The 22,836-nt window shown below is 45.9% G+C and overlaps 1 protein-coding gene across 5 annotated transcripts in view; it reads right to left on the minus strand.

The window, feature by feature from the left end:
- Positions 1 to 21,965, minus strand: part of LOC141074243 (uncharacterized) — a 50,427-nt gene extending 28,462 nt beyond the window's left edge. The window contains exons 1-2 of one of the 5 annotated variants that reach the window (XM_073561852.1): positions 21,673 to 21,965; positions 8,804 to 8,936 (exon numbers count right to left, since the gene is read on the minus strand). In XM_073561852.1, the coding sequence (XP_073417953.1) occupies positions 8,804 to 8,872 (69 nt within the window). In that variant the 5' untranslated portion in view covers positions 8,873 to 8,936; positions 21,673 to 21,965. Of the gene's footprint in view, positions 1 to 7,984; positions 8,004 to 8,803; positions 8,937 to 21,668 lie in introns of those variants that run through there. The other 4 variants (XM_073561851.1, XM_073561853.1, XM_073561855.1 and 1 more) reach the window with 4 other exon arrangements.
- Positions 21,966 to 22,836: the final 871 nt, after the last annotated feature.

Below are 22,836 nucleotides of genomic sequence, written 5' to 3' on the forward strand. Positions count from 1 at the left end.
ATTTATTTTTATGGTCTTTCTGTGCACCATTTCTCTATATGATGCGCTCTTCATTAGATTTTGGCACAAAAAAAAAAAAAAAAAAAAAAAAAAAAAAAAACAGCAAAACCCGATGCCTGCATTTTTTTTTTTCACCATCCATTACTTTCAAAGTGTGAAAAATGCTAAAAAGTAGTGATGTGCTCTATTCTGTGAAACCCAAGGTTTTGCACAAAACCCATGAGATAGCTGGACTGTAAAACGCAGCAGAAATTTGCATACAAATTTACGCATACGCGTGAACACAGCCTAACACTCCCTTGTATTGAATTAAGAAAAAAGGCCCCTAGGTTTCCCTGACACTTACAGAATGGATCATAATTTGAGGGCTGTTACAGAGCGTGTGACCCGAGTTGTTCCAAACCCACACACCTTACTGTCACCGATCCCAGCGACTTACAAGTGTTTTATCTCGGTTCCCCTACACCCTGACGCTCAGTATCGTTTTGCCTTCACACATGAAGGGACACAGTACTCCTGGATGGTCCTCCCATAAGGCGAAATTAACTCACCTGCCATTTATTCTACGGCAATGGCAGGAAGTTTAGCACATGTTCCGAATGCAGATTTTGAGTTTTCTTGTAGATGGCTCCAGACACCACCAGGATGGGAGATTCCACACTGGATATGCGGTAGTATCCTCACGAGGTAATCCGAGCTGAACCACTCCCTCCTCACATATCAGGGCAGAGTTGCAATAACTCGCTGAGGTGTGTCGAGCTGCTGGTGCTGCAGGTAAAACTGCTAACACTTAGGGTGTGTGCACACGCTGCGGAATCCGCTGCGGATTAATCCGCACGGATTTTGCAAAAACCGCAGATAATCCGCAGGTCCAAAGACCTGCGGATTATCTGCGGTTTTGCCTGCGGTTTGGTCCTGCGGATTCACTATCTCAACAATGGTGGAGATAGGAACCCGCAGCGGTTTCCGCAGAAAGAATTGACATGCAATTCTTTCTGCGGATTCAAAACCGCAGCAAATCCGCGAGGTTTTTTCCGCAGCGTCGGCACAGCGTTTTTTTTTTTCCCATTCAAATGAATGGTACTGTATACCGCAGCTAAAACTGCTGCGTGTCCGCAGCGGCCAAAACTGCTGCGGAAACGCAGCGGAATCCGCAGCGTGTGCACACAGCCTTATACAGATCTGAATTATGGATGGGGAATAGCCCATGATTATGGCCCTATGTGGAGAAGCAGAGCCTTCCTTACATCAGCCGGTAAACCCATAGAACACGCAGAACTGGTGAAACAGTTAATGGAGTATCTGGTGTTACCAGTCTAGTTTGGCATTATTAAGGTGAAAGCACACACAAAAGGTGGCTCCCTGGAGGTAGAGAGCAACAGAAGGGCGGATGAGGCTGCAAAAGTAATATCGAGGTGGCCTAGGAAACTGGATGGAGACAGGGAGTCAGAAAGTCCAAGCCACAGTGAGTTTAGAGGTTCTAATATCCCTCCAACATCAGGTTGCCCAAACAGAGAAGAACACTGGGGAAAAATGGGAGCCAAGCTGAACACAAATGGACTATGGGAAAATAAGAGTAAGTTGTATTTGCCAAGGTTCCGATTCCCAATTTTGGCATAAGTAATGCATGGTCCCACTCGTGCCTCAAAAAGTCACATGTGTACCATGGTAAATGCCTTTTGGATTGCTGGTTTAAGTTACTTAGCCTCCAAACAAGTACAATCCTGCTTTATCTGTGCACAACACAACCCAGGTAAAAAAGTATAGAAAGCAACACCAAGGCCTCCTTACCCATTTCAGAGACGGCATATTGACTATGTACTACAACCCAGGGTAAGAGTGTGTGATTATGTCCTGGTATGTGTAGATCTCTTTTCTGGAAGGCCTGAAGCCTATCTGGCAAAAAGCGCGAACGCTAGCACGACTGCAGACACACTAATGAAGGAATTAGTCTGCAGATATATGTTGTCCCAGAAGCCATAGAAAGTGATAGGGGTACATACTTCACTGGACAAATTCACTTTCGTATTCTCCCAGAAGGGAGTACTCTTGGTTTGTGGACTTCGTGCTTACAAGTGAGCCCAGATGCAAGAGGGGTTTGCACACTTGTCAGACTAACACCAGCCACTTTCATAGCTCCTCATAGTAGAGTAGATCTAGCAGAAGTCCCAATTGACACCTTGTATAAACGGGAGCAGAAAATATACCCCGGCCAAATGGTAAGCTTTATGTAGTAGTAGAAATGGTGAAAACAAATAAAGTATTCAGGGCTATTTTCATATACCCCTTCATAATACAAATGTGGAACAGGCTAGTAGAGGCCACTGACTATGATCACATTTTTCCAGGATCTTGAGGTTCTTAATACCACTAATGTAATACAGAGAAAATTAATTGAAGTCTCTAACCAGCATACTATATAGTGTTAGACTATCTGACAGCAAAAGAGGGAGAATGTGTCAAATATGTGATCCTGCCTATTGCCATTATATTGACCCTGCAGGCAATTTCCAGGTCAGAGAAGATATACATAAAATATCTGAACTTAGGGATAGATGGTTACAAGAACACGACAAAGACAGGATACAGATTCCCAACATACAGCAGGATTACGATTCCCTGGACCAGACCAGCGAGTGAAACAGCTAACACGATGACGTCATTTCATTGCATCAGCTGTGTACTGCAGAGAGTCAGCACACCAGAGGCAGGGAGAGAAGCAGAGTGCCTGGGAATGGGACTGAGGTGAGTATGTGGTGTTTTTTCACGCGTATGGGATGTTTGGGTGGGCCCCATGCCGCACCCAGGGGAAGGCTGGTGTGGAGCCCATGCCGCATATACAGAAGGTGCTGTACGCTGGTTCAAACGATATATAGAGGGATGTCAGCATACTTAATTCTGCTCAAGTGATACAATATTACCCACCCCAGCCCTGGACATTCACATGTTCCTCTTCCAATGTGGTGTATTAGTTCTGTGCACTGTGTCCTATTGGGGGTCTCTATGTGAGAGAAACAGGACAGAAACTGAAAGCAAGAATGAGGTCTCATCGCCACGCGACTACACATAAAAAAACATTTACCAGCGGCCAAACATTTCTGTGGTCCAGGACACAACAAACAATATGAAAGTTGTCATATTAAAAGTCAACTTTAAAATCACCAAAGCATTGAAAGGTTTGGGAATACAAATTTATAGTCATTGGAGCCCGTGAATGAGGGGAGGCCTAGTGCCAGCACTGGCACCGGGTCTCCCACTGCATAGTACATTCAATTGTCTCATGATCCACTGCCGAGCAGTGCAGAAGGTCAGAGGATCGGACACAGAGACTGGAGCAGAGGGGGAACGGGGAAAGTTTTTATTTATTTTTAGTGTATGGCAGACTATCTGATGCCATTAACGGTAATCTGTCACCCTTTTTTGAGATATCATTCAATTGTGTGTCACATAAGGATTCTCTTAGTACTTTTGCTTCCCCCTGACCCCGCACCTTTCATGCATAAATACCTTTTTTATATCGGTTCAGATGTATGTAAACTGCCACGGTCCGGTCCGCTGGGCGGGGCTTATTCAACTGCTCCCCCCGTCTTGCTCTACGCATTTCTTCTTGTGTAGAGCAAGACAGGGAGGGGGGAGCAGTTGAATAAGCCCCGCCCAGCGGACCAGACAGCGGCAGTTTACATACATCTGAACCGATATAAACAAGGTATTTATGCATGAAAGGTGCGGGGTCAGGGGGAAGCAAAAGTACTAAGAGAATCCTTATGTGACACACAATTGAATGATATCATTATAGGATATCTGAAAAAAGGGGTGACAGATTCCCTTTGACAGGGTAGGGAGGACTAAGGCTGGAGTCACACATAGCGACTCACCAGCGATCCTGACAACGATATTAATGTGTCAGGATCGCTGGTGAATCGCTATGTGATCGCTGGTGAGCTGTCACACAGACAGCTTCACCAGCGATCAGTACAGCGACACCGAGCGCCAGGCGTCGCTGTGCACGCTAGTAACCAGCGCACTGATGCAGGAAGCTGGTAACTAACGCACACATCGGGTATCTAAGGGACGTGCGTCCCTAGATACCCGATGTGTACGTTAGTTACAAGCTCCCTGCATCAGCGCGCTGGTAACTAACGTACACATCGGGTATCTAAGGGACGCACGTCCCTTGGATACCCGATACGTACGTTACCAGCAGATCGCTGGTCTCCCGCCTGTCACACGCAGCGATGAGTGGTGGCCAGCGGGAGACCAGCGACCAAAAAAAAAAGTCCTGGCTTTTCCTGCAGCAATCAGCGATACCGGCAGGGGGGCCGGTCGCTTATCGCTGTCACACACAGCGATCTCGCTGGTGAGATCGCTGTTGTGTCACAAAAATTGTGACTCAACAGATCGCTATGTGTGACGGGGCCTCAAGACTATGAGGCGCCCATAATACTGTATGGAGGACTATGCAACGCCTATAATACTCTACAGTATGGAGGACCATGCGGCGCCTATAGTACTGCATAGAGAATTATGTGGTGCCCACAATACTGTACATAGGACTATATTTGCGGAAAATGACTTTTGTAAAGAGGACAGTGCTGAGGAAAGCTTCTACTGGTGGGGTACTTTTATCGATATCCCGTTTACCTCTAATACTACAGGTACTGAAACCTATGAACCCTAAATCACCTGAATCCACTCTGCTGTATGGGATTGTAGAATTTACAATAGACATCACTCATGTAATGTAAGTGAAATCTTTGTCACTGTACTATACCTATATTTCTCTGCCAAAGCTGTGCCTCAAATATTGTGGTATCTGTTAAAAGGGCCCAAAGACTCTTTTGCCCGGGGCCCACGAAAACCTGGAGCTGGCCCTGCCTCAGGCAGGTTGGGGTCACTTGACCACAAGATTATATAAAGCACTTGGCATACAACCCAGTGATCATTGCTTTATCAATCTAATCAGCAGGCCCGAAAGGTATTATACTTACTCTTAAACAAAAGGCCGAGAAGCAATTTGCAAACACATGTTTTAGGGTCCTTGCCCCTCATAAGTGCAAAGAAAACTGGTTAGAGTGGGTGAGAGGCCTCTAACAGGCAGTCTAAGGAATAAAGTTTCTTCTTGTGGCAACAGCCAAGTTGGCGTACGGAGACTTACAGGTCATGTAATGCTCCCCATGGAATTTAAACACACAAATACTGTATGTAGCTACATGTCTGCATCTCTCTCCCTGGTAAAAGCACATAGCTTATATGACTACATAACATCTCTTAAAGAGAACCTGTCATCAGAATTTTATATCCCAAACTAATGCAATGTATAAAAAGGTGCTTTAATGCTGATAAAATCTTTACTTTCTTGTAGAAATCAATTTTGCTGTTTGAGAAATTCATAGTTGAAATTGTATGCTAATGAGCTGTAACTAGAGTGGGCGGGTCCTGCAGTTAATACATTCCTGCACCTCTACCTATTTCCTGCCGGCCTCCTGCCTCTGACTGACAGGTCACTGTAACATGAGTGACCTTGAGACAGGAGGCCGGCAGCAGGCAAACGTGGTTTCCAAACTATGAATCAAAGTTTGCGAGAGCAAGTAGTTTCTGAGAATTTGATGACCCCCATAAAGTTATTGTTTAATACAAAATCAAGGCCCAAATGGGAATCAGAATTAGGGTTGATCAAATGGCTTCGTATAAGTGCTTATCTGAATAGCTATCGTGCTTCCCGAATAGCTGCATCGGTAACCCGGATACCTGGAGCGCTCCCGATAATCAGCTGTTCGGCTCTGCAGCTGCATGTGTCGCGGCTGTGTGACAGTATCAACACATGTATGGAGAGCCTATTTGTTGTGACTGTCACACAGCCGCAACACAGCAGCTGCAGCGCCGAACAGCTGATTATCGGGAGCGCTCCAGGTATCCGGGTTACCGAGGCAGCTATTCGGGAAGCACGATAGCTATTTGGATAAGCTCTTATCCGAAGCCATTCGATCAACCCTAATCAGAACCTTTTACCAAACGTACTGTACATCTCATTATTTGGGAAATATTAATATATCTCTTCCAAGCTTGCACTCAGGATTCAAGCATACACTAAGTAGTTCCACCTATACCAACCATCCAAAGCACATTATAAAGTTCTGTTCCAATGATACAACTCTCCTTGAAACTTTCTCAAATGTATCCCAAAGTATCTGGGAAATATCGATTGTTAAAGAGAAGTTAGGTGAGTTTTTTGTGTTAATGTGTATTTTTTTTCTTTTTAAAACATCTTTGTGCAACATTTTGTTCCCATGTCACGATCTTTCATGAAAGATCATAAGTAATCTTGCCATTTTAACAGTGGCCACTGTGGTTTTTTTTTTACACTCATACTTCCTGCCCTTTCTGGAAGCGTTTTCAACAAGGCTCTTCAACAGCAGAGGCAGATCTATAATGAGAGGCAACACCTCTATATATAGCTGATAAGAGACTCCACTAACTACAATAGGGGATGTCACCATGCTTCCCCTCCCTTCTCAATGACACTTGTTACAGGGTTACACATTCATTAGATTCTTCAATACAAAACATAGGGGGGTCTACTCATGGTGGTTTATAGACATGTATTATTTCCTGATACAACAGGAAATGAAGAGTCTGAAAAAATTGAAAATTGGAAATTTTTCGCCAAAATTTACATATCTTCACAAATAAACACATATATCAACCTAAATTTACTACTAAACGTACAATGTGTCATGAAGAAACAACATTCCAGAGTTACTACATCAAATGACACTGGTCAGATTTGAAGAAAAAAAGAAAAAAAAAAAAAGATGGCCTAGTTATTAAGATTAAAGTTGACTCGGTCACTAGGGGAATATATAGCTGATAACAGGGAATCCATCATTCACAATAGGGGATGACACCATGCTCCCCCTCACTTCACAATGACCCTTGTACATGCTCATTAGATGCTTCAATACAAAAGATAAGAGTCAGAGTCTGTTTATAGTGGTTAATGTACATGTATTATTTCCTGAAACAGGAAATTAAAGGGAGTATATTCCCATCTCCAATACCCTATTCTCACTATGTAGTAGGTGTAATGATAATATTAGCAAATATCGCTAATTAGAAATGTAGTATAGTTTTTCTGACTTGCTATGTCACCTTCTTCATGTGCAGGCATTGCAGGACCTTAAGTATCCATGGTTATGACCATTAGCAACTAGCTAACTGTCACTATACCAGTGGTTGTAACCATGGATACCTAAGGTCCCCTGCAATGTCTGCACATGAGGAAAGAGAGCGAATCAGAAAAACTATACTACATTTCTATTTGGAGGTATTTGCTAATATTACTACAACTACTACATATTGGGATAGAAACTTGGAGATGGGAATACCCCCTTTAATAGTCAAAAAAGGCCCCAATATTTCCTAAATTAAGATTGTAATGAATATAATTTTATGATTGTTTCCTTTTACCTAAATAATGTTTTCAAAGTTTAATAATAAGAAAGTTTATCAAAAGATATTGAAAACGCAAGTGGCCATGTAAATCCAGACATTGGGGGGGGGTTGTCTGCAGTTCAAAACCTGCGACAATTCACGTCTGCATCAAACCCTCCAAAAATCCAGCAGAGAACACAGACATTATTTCTGGCTGATCACTTCCACTGTTAACTGGTGAATGGGTAATGACTGCCGCACTCTTCATTCTGTATGGGGCTGCCAAAACAGGAGAGAGCTGCACTCTGTAGCCCCAAAAGGTATGAATGCAGTGCAGATCAAGCATGTGATCTGAAGCTACAGTCTAATAGGAGAAAAGTTTCCTAACATTGAGGCAAGGGTCACACAACCCTAGGTCGCTTAAACTAATGATGCTCGGATCAAACTCTGATCAGCGTGTCAGCATAATGTGATCAGATTCTCTCCTAAATCTCTCTATGTCCTCCATTCTGCGACTCCATGGAAATTCGAGTGCAGTCCGATTTCCACGTACCATAGACTTGAATGAGCGAGTCTAGATTATGCGATTTTTTTTTCTCATACTGAATCTGTATGATAAAAAAAAACATTGTTTAGCTCTGCCTCATTACATATCATTGGTCCAAGTGCTATATATATATATATATATATATATATATATATATATATATTAAATTCAAAATCAGATTGCGCTCATCCACTTAATACGATAGTGTGAACGAGCCCTCAGAATCTGTCTGGTAGAAATAAAAGGGGCGAGGCGGCTTATCAATTTGGATACAGAAATTTCTTTATACATACCCTCAGTTTAAATTGTAACATAAAACAAAATTAGATGAAACATTATTAGTGTCCCTTTAAATGGAATCTGTCAGCGGGTTTTCGCTATAGAATCTATGAGTAACAAAGTGTAGGAGCACAGACCCTGATTCGAACCATGTGTCACTTGCTGGGCTGCTTGATGCATTTTTACTAGAATCCCTGCTTTCTCTGTTGCAGACGTATCAGAGGTCAGAATGCAGAGCTGTGTATGGCCCCGCCCACATCACTGATTGGCAGCTCTGTGTACACTGTACATTATGAGCAAACTGCCAATCAGTAGTGGGGGCGGAGTTATACAGATTCCATGGTCTGGCAGGCAGTGATAATTTCCTGCAGATAAAACACTGTTTGTATTAAAACTACAGCACACAGCCTAGCAAGTGACACATCCCTGTAATTAGGGTCTCAACATCTACATTATGCTGCTCTTGGATTAAATAGCAAAACCCTGCTGACAGATTCCCATTAATTCTCCCCACTCCTCAACTTTTCTATTTCCTACAAGACTTACCTCTCCAGTCAGCAGCTGTCTTAGCTTGATGACAAACATTAAAACCCTGCTACTCCTGTCCCAGGCCATTGTATTACAGTTGGCCAATGAAACAGAGAATTTCCTCTCTTCAGTTTAGTGCTTGGAGTTCCACCTAAAAGAAAAATATATTAAACTCTTCCCAAAGCACACAAATGCTTGTGAATTGTACTTCTGAGTGACACCATTCGCTTTAACTTATAAGATACTAAAAACATGGGAAAAAAAAAAAAAAGCAGAAGCAGGATAGGCGCAGGGCACTCATGACCATATAGGGCAGGAAGGAGTTAATTTTAGTGATTGGTCGTGAACAACCTATCTGACACAAACGGCCGGCTCCCTGCTGGGGATGACGGGAGCCAGCAACCCCGAGAGACACAATAAATTTTTGAATGGCTTTCACTGTGTGTAAAATGATGTTCTTTGCCAGCCCAAACTCTGCCCACCAAAACCAAACTCCACCAACCCATTGAATTCATTGATTGTCTTCAAGTAAGTAGTGTTTAAGTTGCAAGTAGGCGGGGTTTCATCTTAGTTAACTTCATCTTAAATGTGGGTTCATCTATGGCTGTATATATCACATAGGAAACAGACACTGCTGGCTGTGTATATCACATAGGAAAAACAGAGAGCCGACGTTGGGGAAGGGTAGCCACCTAAGGCCCACCAATCCCTTGGGCCCCCAGTGTCTACAGCAGAAGCTTCACTGATAATAGCATTATCAGTGAAGCTTCCAATGTAGAGACAGGTTATTGACCTGAAGTGACATCATGATCACGAGACTGTGATGACACCACAGGCCATGCACGCTGGGACCGTCAGGACCTTTGGTGAGGGCCCGACACTGAAAAAGGAGCGTGCAGTGAAGGACAAGAGTAAAGGCCAATGAACTTCCCCGATCAGAATGATAGAAGTGCTCATTGGCTAGTGCTCGTTCTCCTGCACGGCACCTCTGAGGGGGGCTGTATATATCACATAGGAAACGCAGACTGTGCTAGCTGAATATATAATAGGGGACACAGACTCACTGGCTCCACATATCACCCAGGGGACACAGACTCACTGGCTCCACATATCACCCATCGGACACAGACTCACTGGCTCCACATATCACCCATCGGACACAGACTCACTGGCTCCACATATCACCCATCGGACACAGACTCACTGGCTCCACATATCACCCAGGGGACACAGACTCACTGGCTCCACATATCACCCAGGGGACACAGACTCACTGGCTCCACATATCACCCAGGGGACACAGACTCACTGGCTCCACATATCACCCAGGGGACACAGACTCACTGGCTCCACATATCACCCAGGGGACACAGACTCACTGGCTCCACATATCACCCAGGGGACACAGACTCACTGGCTCCACATATCACCCAGGGGACACAGACTCACTGGCTCCACATATCACCCAGGGGACACAGACTCACTGGCTCCACATATCACCCAGGGGACACAGACTCACTGGCTCCACATATCACCCAGGGGACACAGACTCACTGGCTCCACATATCACCCAGGGGACACAGACTCACTGGCTCCACATATCACCCAGGGGACACAGACTCACTGGCTCCACATATCACCCAGGGGACACAGACTCACTGGCTCCACATATCACCCAGGGGACACAGACTCACTGGCTCCACATATCACCCAGGGGACACAGACTCACTGGCTCCACATATCACCCAGGGGACACAGACTCACTGGCTCCACATATCACCCAGGGGACACAGACTCACTGGCTCCACATATCACCCATCGGACACAGACTCACTGGCTCCACATATCACCCATCGGACACAGACTCACTGGCTCCACATATCACCCAGGGAACACAGACTCACTGGCTCCACATATCACCCATCGGACACAGACTCACTGGCTCCACATATCACCCATCGGACACAGACTCACTGGCTCCACATATCACCCATCGGACACAGACTCACTGGCTCCACATATCACCCATCGGACACAGACTCACTGGCTCCACATATCACCCATCGGACACAGACTCACTGGCTCCACATATCACCCATCGGACACAGACTCACTGGCTCCACATATCACCCATCGGACACAGACTCACTGGCTCCACATATCACCCAGGGGACACAGACTCACTGGCTCCACATATCACCCAGGGGACACAGACTCACTGGCTCCACATATCACCCAGGGGACACAGACTCACTGGCTCCACATATCACCCAGGGGACACAGACTCACTGGCTCCACATATCACCCAGGGGACACAGACTCACTGGCTCCACATATCACCCAGGGGACACAGACTCACTGGCTCCACATATCACCCAGGGGACACAGACTCACTGGCTCCACATATCACCCAGGGGACAAAGTCACTGGCTCCAGATATAACCCAGGGGACACAGACTCACTGGCTCTACATATCACCCAGGGGACACAGACTCACTGGCTCTACATATCACCCAGGGGACACAGACTCACTGGCTCTACATATCACCCAGGGGACACAGACTCACTGGCTCCACATATCACCCATCGGACACAGACTCACTGGCTCCACATATCACCCATCGGACACAGACTCACTGGCTCCACATATCACCCATCGGACACAGACTCACTGGCTCCACATATCACCCATCGGACACAGACTCACTGGCTCCACATATCACCCATCGGACACAGACTCACTGGCTCCACATATCACCCAGGGGACACAGACTCACTGGCTCTACATATCACCCAGGGGACACAGACTCACTGGCTCCACATATCACCCAGGGGACAAAGTCACTGGCTCTACATATCACCCAGGGGACACAGACTCACTGGCTCTACATATCACCCAGGGGACACAGACTCACTGGCTCTACATATCACCCAGGGGACACAGACTCACTGGCTCCACATATCACCCAGGGGACACAGACTCACTGGCTCCACATATCACCCAGGGGACACAGACTCACTGGCTCCACATATCACCCAGGGGACACAGACTCACTGGCTCCACATATCACCCAGGGGACACAGACTCACTGGCTCCACATATCACCCAGGGGACACAGACTCACTGGCTCTACATATCACCCAGGGGACACAGACTCACTGGCTCTACACATCACCCAGGGGACACAGACTCACTGGCTCTACACATCACCCAGGGGACACAGACTCACTGGCTCTACATATCACCCAGGGGACACAGACTCACTGGCTCTAAATATCACCCAGGGGACACAGACTCACTGGCTCTACATATCACCCAGGTGACACAGACTCACTGGCTCTACATATCACCCAGGTGACACACACTTTTCTTACTGTATATATAAAACAGGAAATGCAAACTCTGCTGGTTGTATATATCACATAAGATACACAGACTGCTGGTCATAAATATTACAAAGGATAGACAGACTGCTGGCTAAACATATCACATAGGAGACGTAGACTTTACTGGCTGAATATATTACATAGACGGCAAAGACTGAGGGCTTATCACCGACAGACTACTGGCTGTAAATATCACGAGAGACTGCGAGCTGTATTTATCACATAGGCGACAGACACTCCTGCCTGTATATCACATAGGAGACAGACTCTGCTGGTTGTATATATTACATACTGTAGGAGATGCAGAGTGTTGGCTGTATATATCATTTAGGAGACACACTGCTGTCTCCATCACATATGGGACACACTGCTGGCTGTATAAATCACATAGGGGACAGACTGCTGGCTGTGTATATCACATATAGTACTGTGTATATACTATATACACAGACCCTATCTGTACATACAGTATAGTGCCATGTATGAAGAAAGAATACAATAGACCGTTTTAGTCAGTTTATAATCACGAGCCACGGCCAACGCTTCTTCCGGCACAATACTCCGAGGCAGAAGATTCAAATGGAGACCCAGAGCGCTCAGCGGTGAATGGATCCTCTCGCTGATGTACTTTTTGTACGCTCAGCTGTGATAGAATCATCTCTCGAGTCCGAGATCCTTCTCCCAGTAAGGTCCTGCTCATATTGTACATGACAGCCTCTTTAGGCTATGCACAGGTCAAACTGGGGGAAATTAAAATCACAGACAATGCTTCCTTTCTGCCGCATGCTACGTTCAGCAGAGAAAAACTCCTGGTTTTTGTAGACTCCATAAATTTACAGAAGAATGGCAACAGGACTGTTGAGTTGGTAATCTAAATCTCGGACTCTCTCATTACTGTACATAAAGGGCAGGACAGATTCATCTCAACTAAAAGCAGAGATCCTTATATCAGGAATAGAACAGACATTTTATACCAACTGCACAGCCTTGGTTGGCAACCCAGGTATGATCCAGAGCAGTTTCTGGTTGCATTAGGAGCCAGGCAAAATGACAGGGATATGCTTGGATACAGAAGCAACATAGCTCCCAACGTCCCTCATTTGAGGGCACAGTCTTGTTCTCCTGGCACATCAGGGCTTTGTTCTGACTTCCTCTCACTTTCTTCGCAGGCTCCATAGCTTCTCCTTCTCTTCTATGTCATACATAAATTTAAATAAACTGTTCTCTTCCCCGATCTCCCCAAGACTCAATCTCATGACATCTATGTTCGCAGGCAGCAGCTCTAGCTATGAGCCACAGCCCATATTGATGAAAATTGGAGAATTTGGTGATCTTGAGCTGTACTGCAGGCAGTCAGCCTAGAAGCAGATGATACTAGTATTCTAGAGGTGAAGAAAAAGTCTGATTTTTTTTTTTATAAATACTTAAAAAATAACAAAATTCCAAAAAGATTATTTTCTCTTTTTTTGCGAATCTCCCTGGGACTTGAACCAACAACCTCTAATTGCAAACAACTAAAAGCTTTGAGCTACAGGCTCCAGAGATGTCAGTCATACAAGTGCATCTCACTAAATTAGAATATCATCAAAAAGTTAATTTCAGTTCATCAATACAAAAAGTGGAACTCCTATATTCTATAGTCATTACAGAGTGATCTATTTCAAGTATTTATTTCTGTTAATGTTGATGATTATGGCTTACAGCCAATGAAAACCCAAAAGTCATTATCTCAGTAAATTAGAATACTTTATAACGCCAGCTTGAAAAATGATTTTAAAATCTGAAATGCTGGCCTACTGATATGTATGTTCAGTAAATGCACTCAAAACTTGGTCGGGGCTCCTTTTGCATCAGTTACTGCATCAATGCAGCGTGGCATGGAGGCGATCAGCCTGTGGCACTGCTGAGGTGTTATGGAAGCCCAAGTTGCATAGTTAGCATATCAGCAAACAATGGCCAAGCCTCATTGTTTTACAAAGATAACAGAAGATAAACTGTAAGGGTCCCGTTTCACATAGTGACGCGCCAGCGATCCTGACAACAATACGACCTGGTAAGGATCGCTGGTGCGTCGCTACATGGTCGCTAGCAAGCTGCCAAACAGGCAGATCTCTTCAACGACGCTCCAGCAATCCCGGCAATGATACGACCTGGTAAGGATCGCTGGTGCGACGCTACATGGTTGCTAGCAAGCTGCCAAACAGGCAGATCTCTTCAACGACGCTCCAGCAATCCCGGCAATGATACGACCTGGTAAGGATCGCTGGTGCGTTGTCACATAGCAGCTATTCTGAACGATTCCAGCCTGCGTCCCTGAGTTCTGCGTCGCCAACGATGAAAAAATGGCCCAGGACATTCGAGCACGATAAGCAATATCCAGCAGGGGGGGGGGGGTTGCGGTTTGCCGCTGCGTGTCACATATAGCGAGATCACTGTTGCATCACAAAATCGGTGACGCATCAGCGATCCCGCTATGTGAGACGAGGCCTTAAGGGACAACATCAATGGCCAATATTCATCCCACAAGAAGAGTTAACAGTTTATGATTCTGGGCCTACACAATTTACGTCTGGCATAATTTAGAAAAAAAAAAAATGTTGAGTTGTCAACATTTGACAGCTGGTGTGTGACAAAGGTGGCAGAAACCCCCTTCCAGAGAACTCAGACAGGATATACAGACTAAACATACATGCCAGAGTAACAGCTCCAGCTCCAAAAGGAACATTACTGCGGGAAATAGAAGACAGCAAGCTACACAACCCTGTATACACAACTTTTAGGTGAAAGAGAAAACGGAGCAGTCTGGAAAGAGAAAACGCCTTTGCAAAAGCAGAAGTGCTGTATTTAGCAAAAGCAGAAATACTGCACTTAGGATTCAAATTATAATATGGGTAGCAATCAGTCCTGTTAGACTATACGCCCAAGGCACTGGTGGCTGAAAAAGAAAGAAAGAAGCATGTGAAAAATGGAAAGACCCTCCCTTAAATTGTCACGGTTGTTGACCCCAGGAGGGAGACTAGATGAGAAGGAATGGAAAGATGGGTTAATAAACAAAAAAAGGACTCCTTAGGGATCATAAAGCCCTAAAATGAAGCTGAGACAAGACAGCAATGGCAGTGAAAAGGCAGATGTGGCGAGAGAAATGTGATGCTGATACTGGGTGTTATAGTTTTCAGCCACCTCCTGAGAAAATGGCAATTGCTGCGGTAGCCACACCTCCAGACCGCCCCCTTATTCCCCCAGAAGGTTGGACATACGGAGTCTGTCACACGCAAAATACAGATTGGTGCAAAGACTGTGCGGCGTGCCACGCCTTCACTGGTCACCCACCTTTATATGCCCAATCATAAATGTGGATGGTACAGCAGCCATCTTAACTTAGGGCACTTCCACCCCAGTGGTCAACTTGGCTCCAATAGTTTCTGGGATTTGCACGAAAATGAGGCCAAAAGACCAAAACTCCCACAAGTCAGAAAATGTACAGGCAGCAACAACATCAATACTCCACACAGAGGACTGCACCCCATTAGCCCTTAGATGGTTAGGGAAGTCGGGGAGAAGCGATAAAGGTAGCACACAGCTGCGACAACACCATGTCTCTCGCACCCAGGCGGACAGCTGAACCATCGTGAACTAGCAGCAGATACCACAGGCCTTGTGTTCGGCCCGGAGTGTATGTTACTTGGTAACCACAGGAAGAGGCTATCCTTGTAAATATAGCTTACCGGATCCAGATAAATATCCTATGTCATATTATCGTAAGAGGAGTCAAATACACAAGACACATGCAGCTTCATGGTCAAATCTATATGGGTTAACACAAATCACGGCAGGAGATGCTTTGTGGCCAATAATGAAACCCATGTTGCATTCCATGTACGGAACTCCCCGCCACATGCAGACATATGAATCTGTGGAATACTTCAAATGGGCCAAAGATCGACCTCGCCAACCATGCCATCTCGATACAGCATATCACTCAAGAGTTGGAAGAATTGGTAGAAAAATACTGCCAACTCTTGAACATGATGTTCACGGACCTGGGGTTCTCCGAACATAAAAAGGCGCACCACCAGATCTGTATCCAAGCCTTCACTCAAGGGCTCAGAGAACAAATATGGAAAAAAAAGCAAGCAACTATACCCAAGTACTGATCCCTATCCAAGGATGTCTTATACCTGGTGACAAAGAGGGTGGATGCCGGTCAGGTGGCATCTAAAACCCCGAAGGGCTCTTGGTTTCGCAAGAAAGGATGATTAACAAAAAACCTTGCTTCAGTAGTCACAATTGTGGGAAGCCAGACAAGAAACTGTTGCTCAGCCCCTTAGATAAGGGAACCTGTACAACAACTACACCCAATTCAAGAACCCTAGGCCCCTAACCCACAAAAGGACAGACACGCCAGATACATCACCAGAGCAACTCATACTCTTACACTCCACATGGCAGTGGAGTAGACCAACCCCCACAATTCAAGTGCAGGTTGAGGGAAATGTCTCAGTTTCCTGATACCGATGCAGCCAGAAGCATAATCAGAAATATCGACCTACCAGACCCAGACCGTCTCTCAGATGAAGTGGTGTCATGCGTAGGGACGGATGGGACAACCCGCTACACCCCTCTGACAAAACCATTGCACACTGGCTTACAGCCCACTCAGAACATGTTGTTCCAGTTGGTTGTCTCCACAACCTGCTCAGTCAACCTACTGGGATCAGACCTACTGGCAAATATCAAGGACAATATCCAATTCCAGGAGGATGGGACCGCGACTCTCACTACCCCACTGTCCCAGGAACATTCTGCTGAGATATATGGCCTTTTCTCACTCTAGGATGTACCTGGTAACTGTCCTAATGATGAGTCCCAGATTGTTTATGGGCAAAAGGACCAGAAGAAATACAGTGCCTTGCGGAAGTATTCGGCCCCCTGGGACTTTTCAACCTTTCCCACATATCATGCTTCAAACATAAAGATAGCAAATGTAAATTTTTGGTGAAAAATCAACAAGTGGGACACAATTGTGAAGTTGAACGAAATTTATTGGTTATTTAAAATTTTTGTGGAAAGTCAAAAACTGAAAAGTGGGGCATGCAATAATATTCGGCCCCTTTAACTTAATACTTTGTTGCGCCACCTTTTGCTGCGACTACAGCTGCAAATCGCTTGGGGTATGTCTCTATCAGTTTTGTACATCGAGAGACTGAAATTCTTGCCCATTCTTCCTTGGCAAACAGCTCGAGCTCAGTGAGGTTTGATGGAGATCGTTTGTGAACAGCAGTTTTCAGCTCTTTCCACAGATTCTCGATTGGATTCAGGTCTGGACTGTGACTTGGCCATTCTAACACCTGGATATGTTTATTTGTGAACCATTCCATTGTAGATGTTGCTTTATGTTTGGGATCATTGTCTTGTTGGAAGACAAATCTCCATCCCAGTCTCAGGTCTTTTGTAGACTCCCAACAGGTTTTCTTCAAGAATGGTCCTGTATTTGGCTCCATCCATCTTCCCATCAATTTTAACCATCTTCCATGTCCCTGCTGAAGAAAAGCAGGCCCAAACCATGATGCTGCCATCACCATGTTTGACAGTGGGGATGGTGTGTTCAGGGTCATGAGCTGTGTTGCCTTTATGCCAAACATATAGTTTGGCATTGTTGCCAAAAAGTTTGATTTTGGTTTCATCTGACCAGAGCACCTTCTTCCACATGTTTGGTTGTGTCTCCAAGGTGGCTTGTTGCAAACTTTAAACACTTTTTATGGATATCTTTGAGAAATGGCTTTCTTCTTGCCACTCTTCCATAAAGGCCAGATTTGTGCAGTGTATGACTGATTGTTGTCCTATGGACAGACTGTCCCACCTCAGCTGTAGATCTCTGCAGTTCATCCAGAGTGATCATGGGCCTCTTGGCTGCATCTCTGATCAGTCTTCTCCTTGTTTGAGATGAAAGTTTAGAGGGACGGCCGGGTCTTGGTAGATCTGCAGTGGTATGATACTCCTTCCATTTCAATATGATCGCTTGCACAGTGCTCCTTGGGATGTTTAAAGTTTTGGAAGTCATTTTGTATCGAAATCCGGCTTTAAACTTCTCCACAACAGTATCACGGACCTGGCTGTTGTGTTCCTTGGTCTTCATGATGCTCTCTGTGCATCAAACAGAACCCTGAGACTATCAGAGTAGGTGCATTTATACGGAGACTTGATTACACACAGGTGGATTATATTTATCATCATTAGTCATTTAGGACAACATTGGATCATTCAGAGATCTATAATGAACTTCTGGAGTGAGTTTGCTGCACTGAAAGTAAAGGGGCCGAATAATATTGCACGCCCCACTTTTCGGTTTTTGACTTCCCACAAAAATTTAAAATAACCAATAAATTTTGTTCAACTTCACAATTGTGTTCCACTTGTTGTTGATTCTTCACCAAAAATTTACATTTGGTATCTTTATGTTTGAAGCATGATATGTGGGAAAAGGTTGAAAAGTTCCAAGCGGCCGAATACTTTCGCAAGGCACTGTAGGCAGATTACAGATACCCTCAGTGGAGGTGAGGTTCAGGGAAGGAGCAGCCCTTCCAAGCAGACTCTATCGCTCAAGCTGAAAGCTTACATTGCCAATGGGGCCATAATACCCATGAAGTTCCCATTCTAGAAAAAGTTGCTGAAAGGATCTCTTCCAAAATTTAGAATGGATCTAAGAGCAGTCAACAAAGCAACCATCTTGAAAACCCCAATCATACCAAACCCACACACACTACTTAAACAGACTAAGGCTGTGTGCACACGTTGCGTTTTCCCGCTGCGGAAACGCCACGAAAACGCAAAAAACCCGCATCCCATGCAATTCTATGGGATTCCGCAATGCTGTGCTAATGCTGCCGATTTTTCCGCTGCGGAATCGCATAGCAGACAAATCTGTAGCATGCCCACTCTTTTTGCGGAATCGCGGCGATTCCGCACCCATAGGAAGGAATTGATTCGCTTACTTTCTGCATGTGACTGTGCCAACCATGCACAACGTAAGCGGATCATGTGCGGATGGTACCCAGGGTCTGGAGGAGAGGAGACTGTCCTCCAGGCCCTGGGTATCATAATCCTGAAAAAAAAAAAAAAAAAAAAAAAAAATGAATAAAAATAAAAAATACTAGGCCCCCGATCTCCTTCCCGCCTCTCACCACACTCCCGGCATCGTCCGGTCCCAGTAATGCTTTGCGCGAAGGACCTGAGATGACGTCACGCTTGCGAGAGCTCAACGTCATCGCAGTCATTCGCGCAAAGCATTACTGGGACCGGACGATGCAGGGAGCGCCGCAGAGCAGATCGGGGGGCGTCGGAAGGTGAGAATAACAATATTTTTTATTTTTTGTATTATTTTAACATCCTACCTATCACATTCCAAGCGATGCTAATCGCTTGGAATGCAAAGCGAAAAACGCTTGCAAAACGCTTGTTTTCCGTGGGAAAAAACGCATGCGAATTCGCATTCGTTTTACCTGCGGCGGGAATGCAGAAATGTTGCGGAACATTCCGCAGCATTTCTGCAACGTGGGTACATAGCCTAAAATGTCAAATTGTGGATTGCCAATAAATCTGTCATACGTTTATACAATTCTGAGTGCCAAGATTATTGCTACTACGGAATTTCAGTCCAAGTCCGTCCCTGTGTTTAACGATAACTTAACTCTTAGCTTTGTTTTTATTTTCAGTATTGAACTTACATTTTCATATCAATGTTGTTAAAACCCAATAAAAATATTTATAGTAAAAAAAAAAAAGAAAAAAAAAGTTGGGAGGTATGGGAACAGCTTGCCACTCTATCAGGTGCTCAGGGTACCACTCCATCTATAACAGGGCACAGGGTGGTGGTCATGGGCGCGTGTCCTTTCTTTGACACCCCAGTCCGCTACTGAAATAGGGGACCTTTAGGCCCCTGAGGTTTTACTTGGTGGTGTGTTACCCTTGCTTCCGCTTTGGAATTCTACCATTCCTGGATGGTCACGCCACGCTCGGCATCAGCCCCCTGAAACTTCACAGCAAGGAGACCAGACCAGTTCCATATAACATAGTCCTTTTTACTAACAGTTAAGCTTGCTCCCAAGGAGTTACCGGAGAGAACATCGTCAAGTAACTTTACACAAAATGGTGGTCCCTTTCTTATGGCTAGGAAGTGTTATAGCTGTAGAGATCAGCACTTTCACAGTACTGCAGTTTAAGCCACAGTCCTCCATCTTCCAACCCGCTACCGGGAACCGAGTAACAATACGCCTCTTGCTGTACCTCATTCAAAGTACCCCCTGCCTCGCTGACGCCAGCGTTTCAGACCGGGCTGACACAAGTGCGCTCCCCCAGTGTCCCTTAAAGGTCTCTCTGAAGCGCTCGGCTGAGTATCTCCCAGACTTGCCTGCTACAGGTGCCTTGTCTCCATTTGATCCTTTTCTCTTCGAGTAGGTGCACACGATCAGTAATCGCTACGGGTTGGACGTTGTGTACTTGTGCAGCGTCCAGATGTTACAGCATAGTGGATGGGATCTCAAGAAATCCCATGCTCACTACGTGTGCACGGACGCCTGCAGCAACAGACATGTTGGGTGTCTTTCCACATCGCAACGTCTCTATTTATCTTGTGGAAATTACAGGAAATTTATCTTACCGGAAATTACATCAATAGAATGTATTGGACGTGGTGATTCCGCATGTTCAGAGATCACATGCGGATTTACCTGTGTTCAATATATGGCATAGCTTTGGACGCAGCGAACATGCTCTGCGTCCACAGCGCTGCCACTTCCGGTTCGTGGGCACTTACCCTTCTACTTCTTCCCAAACCATTAGGTAAAGAACACTCGGCCCATAAGGCCTGGATCACACTTCCGTTTTTTCAAATCCGTCACTATCCGTCGTTTTCCGTTTAAAAAACGGATCCGCCATTTTTTTGGGGATCCGTTTTTTTGTCCCATAGACTTCCATTACCGGCTACCGTGGATCCGTCAAAAAAACGGAAACGGATCCGTTTTTCCACACTTTGGCAGATGCAAAAAAACGGATGTGTGAAACAGGCCTAAGGTGTCCTGTACTCTCGCCTTACTCACACACACCACCTGCTGCTCTCTTCTCTACCGAACACTCGTATGTCAGCCATATCTCATAATCCAATATCCCTTCCCACCTAACTCGGAAGCGCCCTATAACGCTCCTGCCCTCCCAACTAGGAAGTGCCCTAAAGCATTAACTACTTCCATGCTGACTGTACCTAGCTTCCTGGAACACGGCGCCCCCACTGCGCTGTGCCCAATAGTGTCCTAACCTATGAACCCTATGCCTCACCTAGGCTTATTTCCTCAGTCTAGCAAAATACACCTACGGAGCATGAGTCATCACACAAGTACACTGAGCATGAGTCATCCACATCCATAACTAAGGTGCTTTACCAGGAAGGGATGCAGCAGGGCACTGACATAAGGGGGCACCTGCCTCCCCTAGCCCTCCTTACCTACTTCTGAGGAGAGCACCCAGGAAGTCTGCGGAGCCATGCAGTGGGAGAGCGGAGCACGAGAGGGCCATGAGAGAGAGGCTCAGTGCAGGAGGAAACTTTCCAGGGCACAGGAAGGCGGAAGTGTGCAGGGCTGGATAGACGCACGGCTCCTCCAAGCAGAGGGAGCAGGCGTCCTGAGGTGGTGGTAGGAGGAGGCAGTACAGCTGACACACACATCCGGGCTGGTGGACTGCACGGCTCTGCTTCTCTAGGGGCCGGGTCTTCAGAATGCTCCAGCTGTAAGCAGCGGCGTGACTGAGGTTCCAGCACCATCTGCTGGTCTATTTGAGAAAGTCAGCGTTGCCACCTGCTGGTGGACTTGAGTAGCGCACTGGTGTTTCTTCATTTTCTTTAGGGTATGTTTCCACGGGCCAGATTACATCGGGATTGAACGCTGCATCCTGCCGCAGCATTTAATCCACAGCGTCCAGATGTTCCAGCATAGTGGAGGGAATTTTATGAGATCCCGTCTCCACTATGCGTGCGAACACGCATTCGGCAGCCCTGCATTTCTGGACATGCGGCACGTCTTTCTACTGTAGACTGCAGCATGTCTGTTTACCTTACTCTGACTCCGTAATGTAAATAACCCAGTCTATATATAGGGTGCGGTGATGAGCACATCCGGAATCACTGCGCGTACAGAGGGGGGCAGCGCTTTGGGCGGAGCGGGGTTTCCGCTCCGTCCAAAGCGCCGACAATACGGCCTGTGGAGACGTACCCATAGGGTGTGTTTCCACACTCCGGATTACATTTCCACGCTCCGGATTACATCAGGATTAGCTGCGTATTGAATGCTGCATACAGCCGCAGCGTTTTATTGCAGACTCCAGATGTTACAGCATAGTGGAGGGGATTTTAAGAAATCCCGTCTCCACTATGCGTGCTAACACGCGGGTGACACACCTACGAATCCGGACACGCGGCACATCTTTATAGACCGCGGCATGTCTATTTATCTTGCGGGGACGCTCCGTCTCCACAAGATAAATTACACAGTCTATGGATACGTTGCAGTGATTCCGCATGTGTTCCGTGACCACTTGCGGAATCACCACGCGTACAACAGGGGGCGGCACTTTGGGCGGAGTGGGCTTTCCGGACCATGGAAACATACCCTAACTGG

The sequence above is a fragment of the Dendrobates tinctorius genome, unplaced genomic scaffold (genome assembly GCF_039654945.1).
Source record: "Dendrobates tinctorius isolate UK_male_01 unplaced genomic scaffold, ASM3965494v1 ptg000331l, whole genome shotgun sequence".
NCBI lineage: Eukaryota > Metazoa > Chordata > Amphibia > Anura > Dendrobatidae > Dendrobates > Dendrobates tinctorius.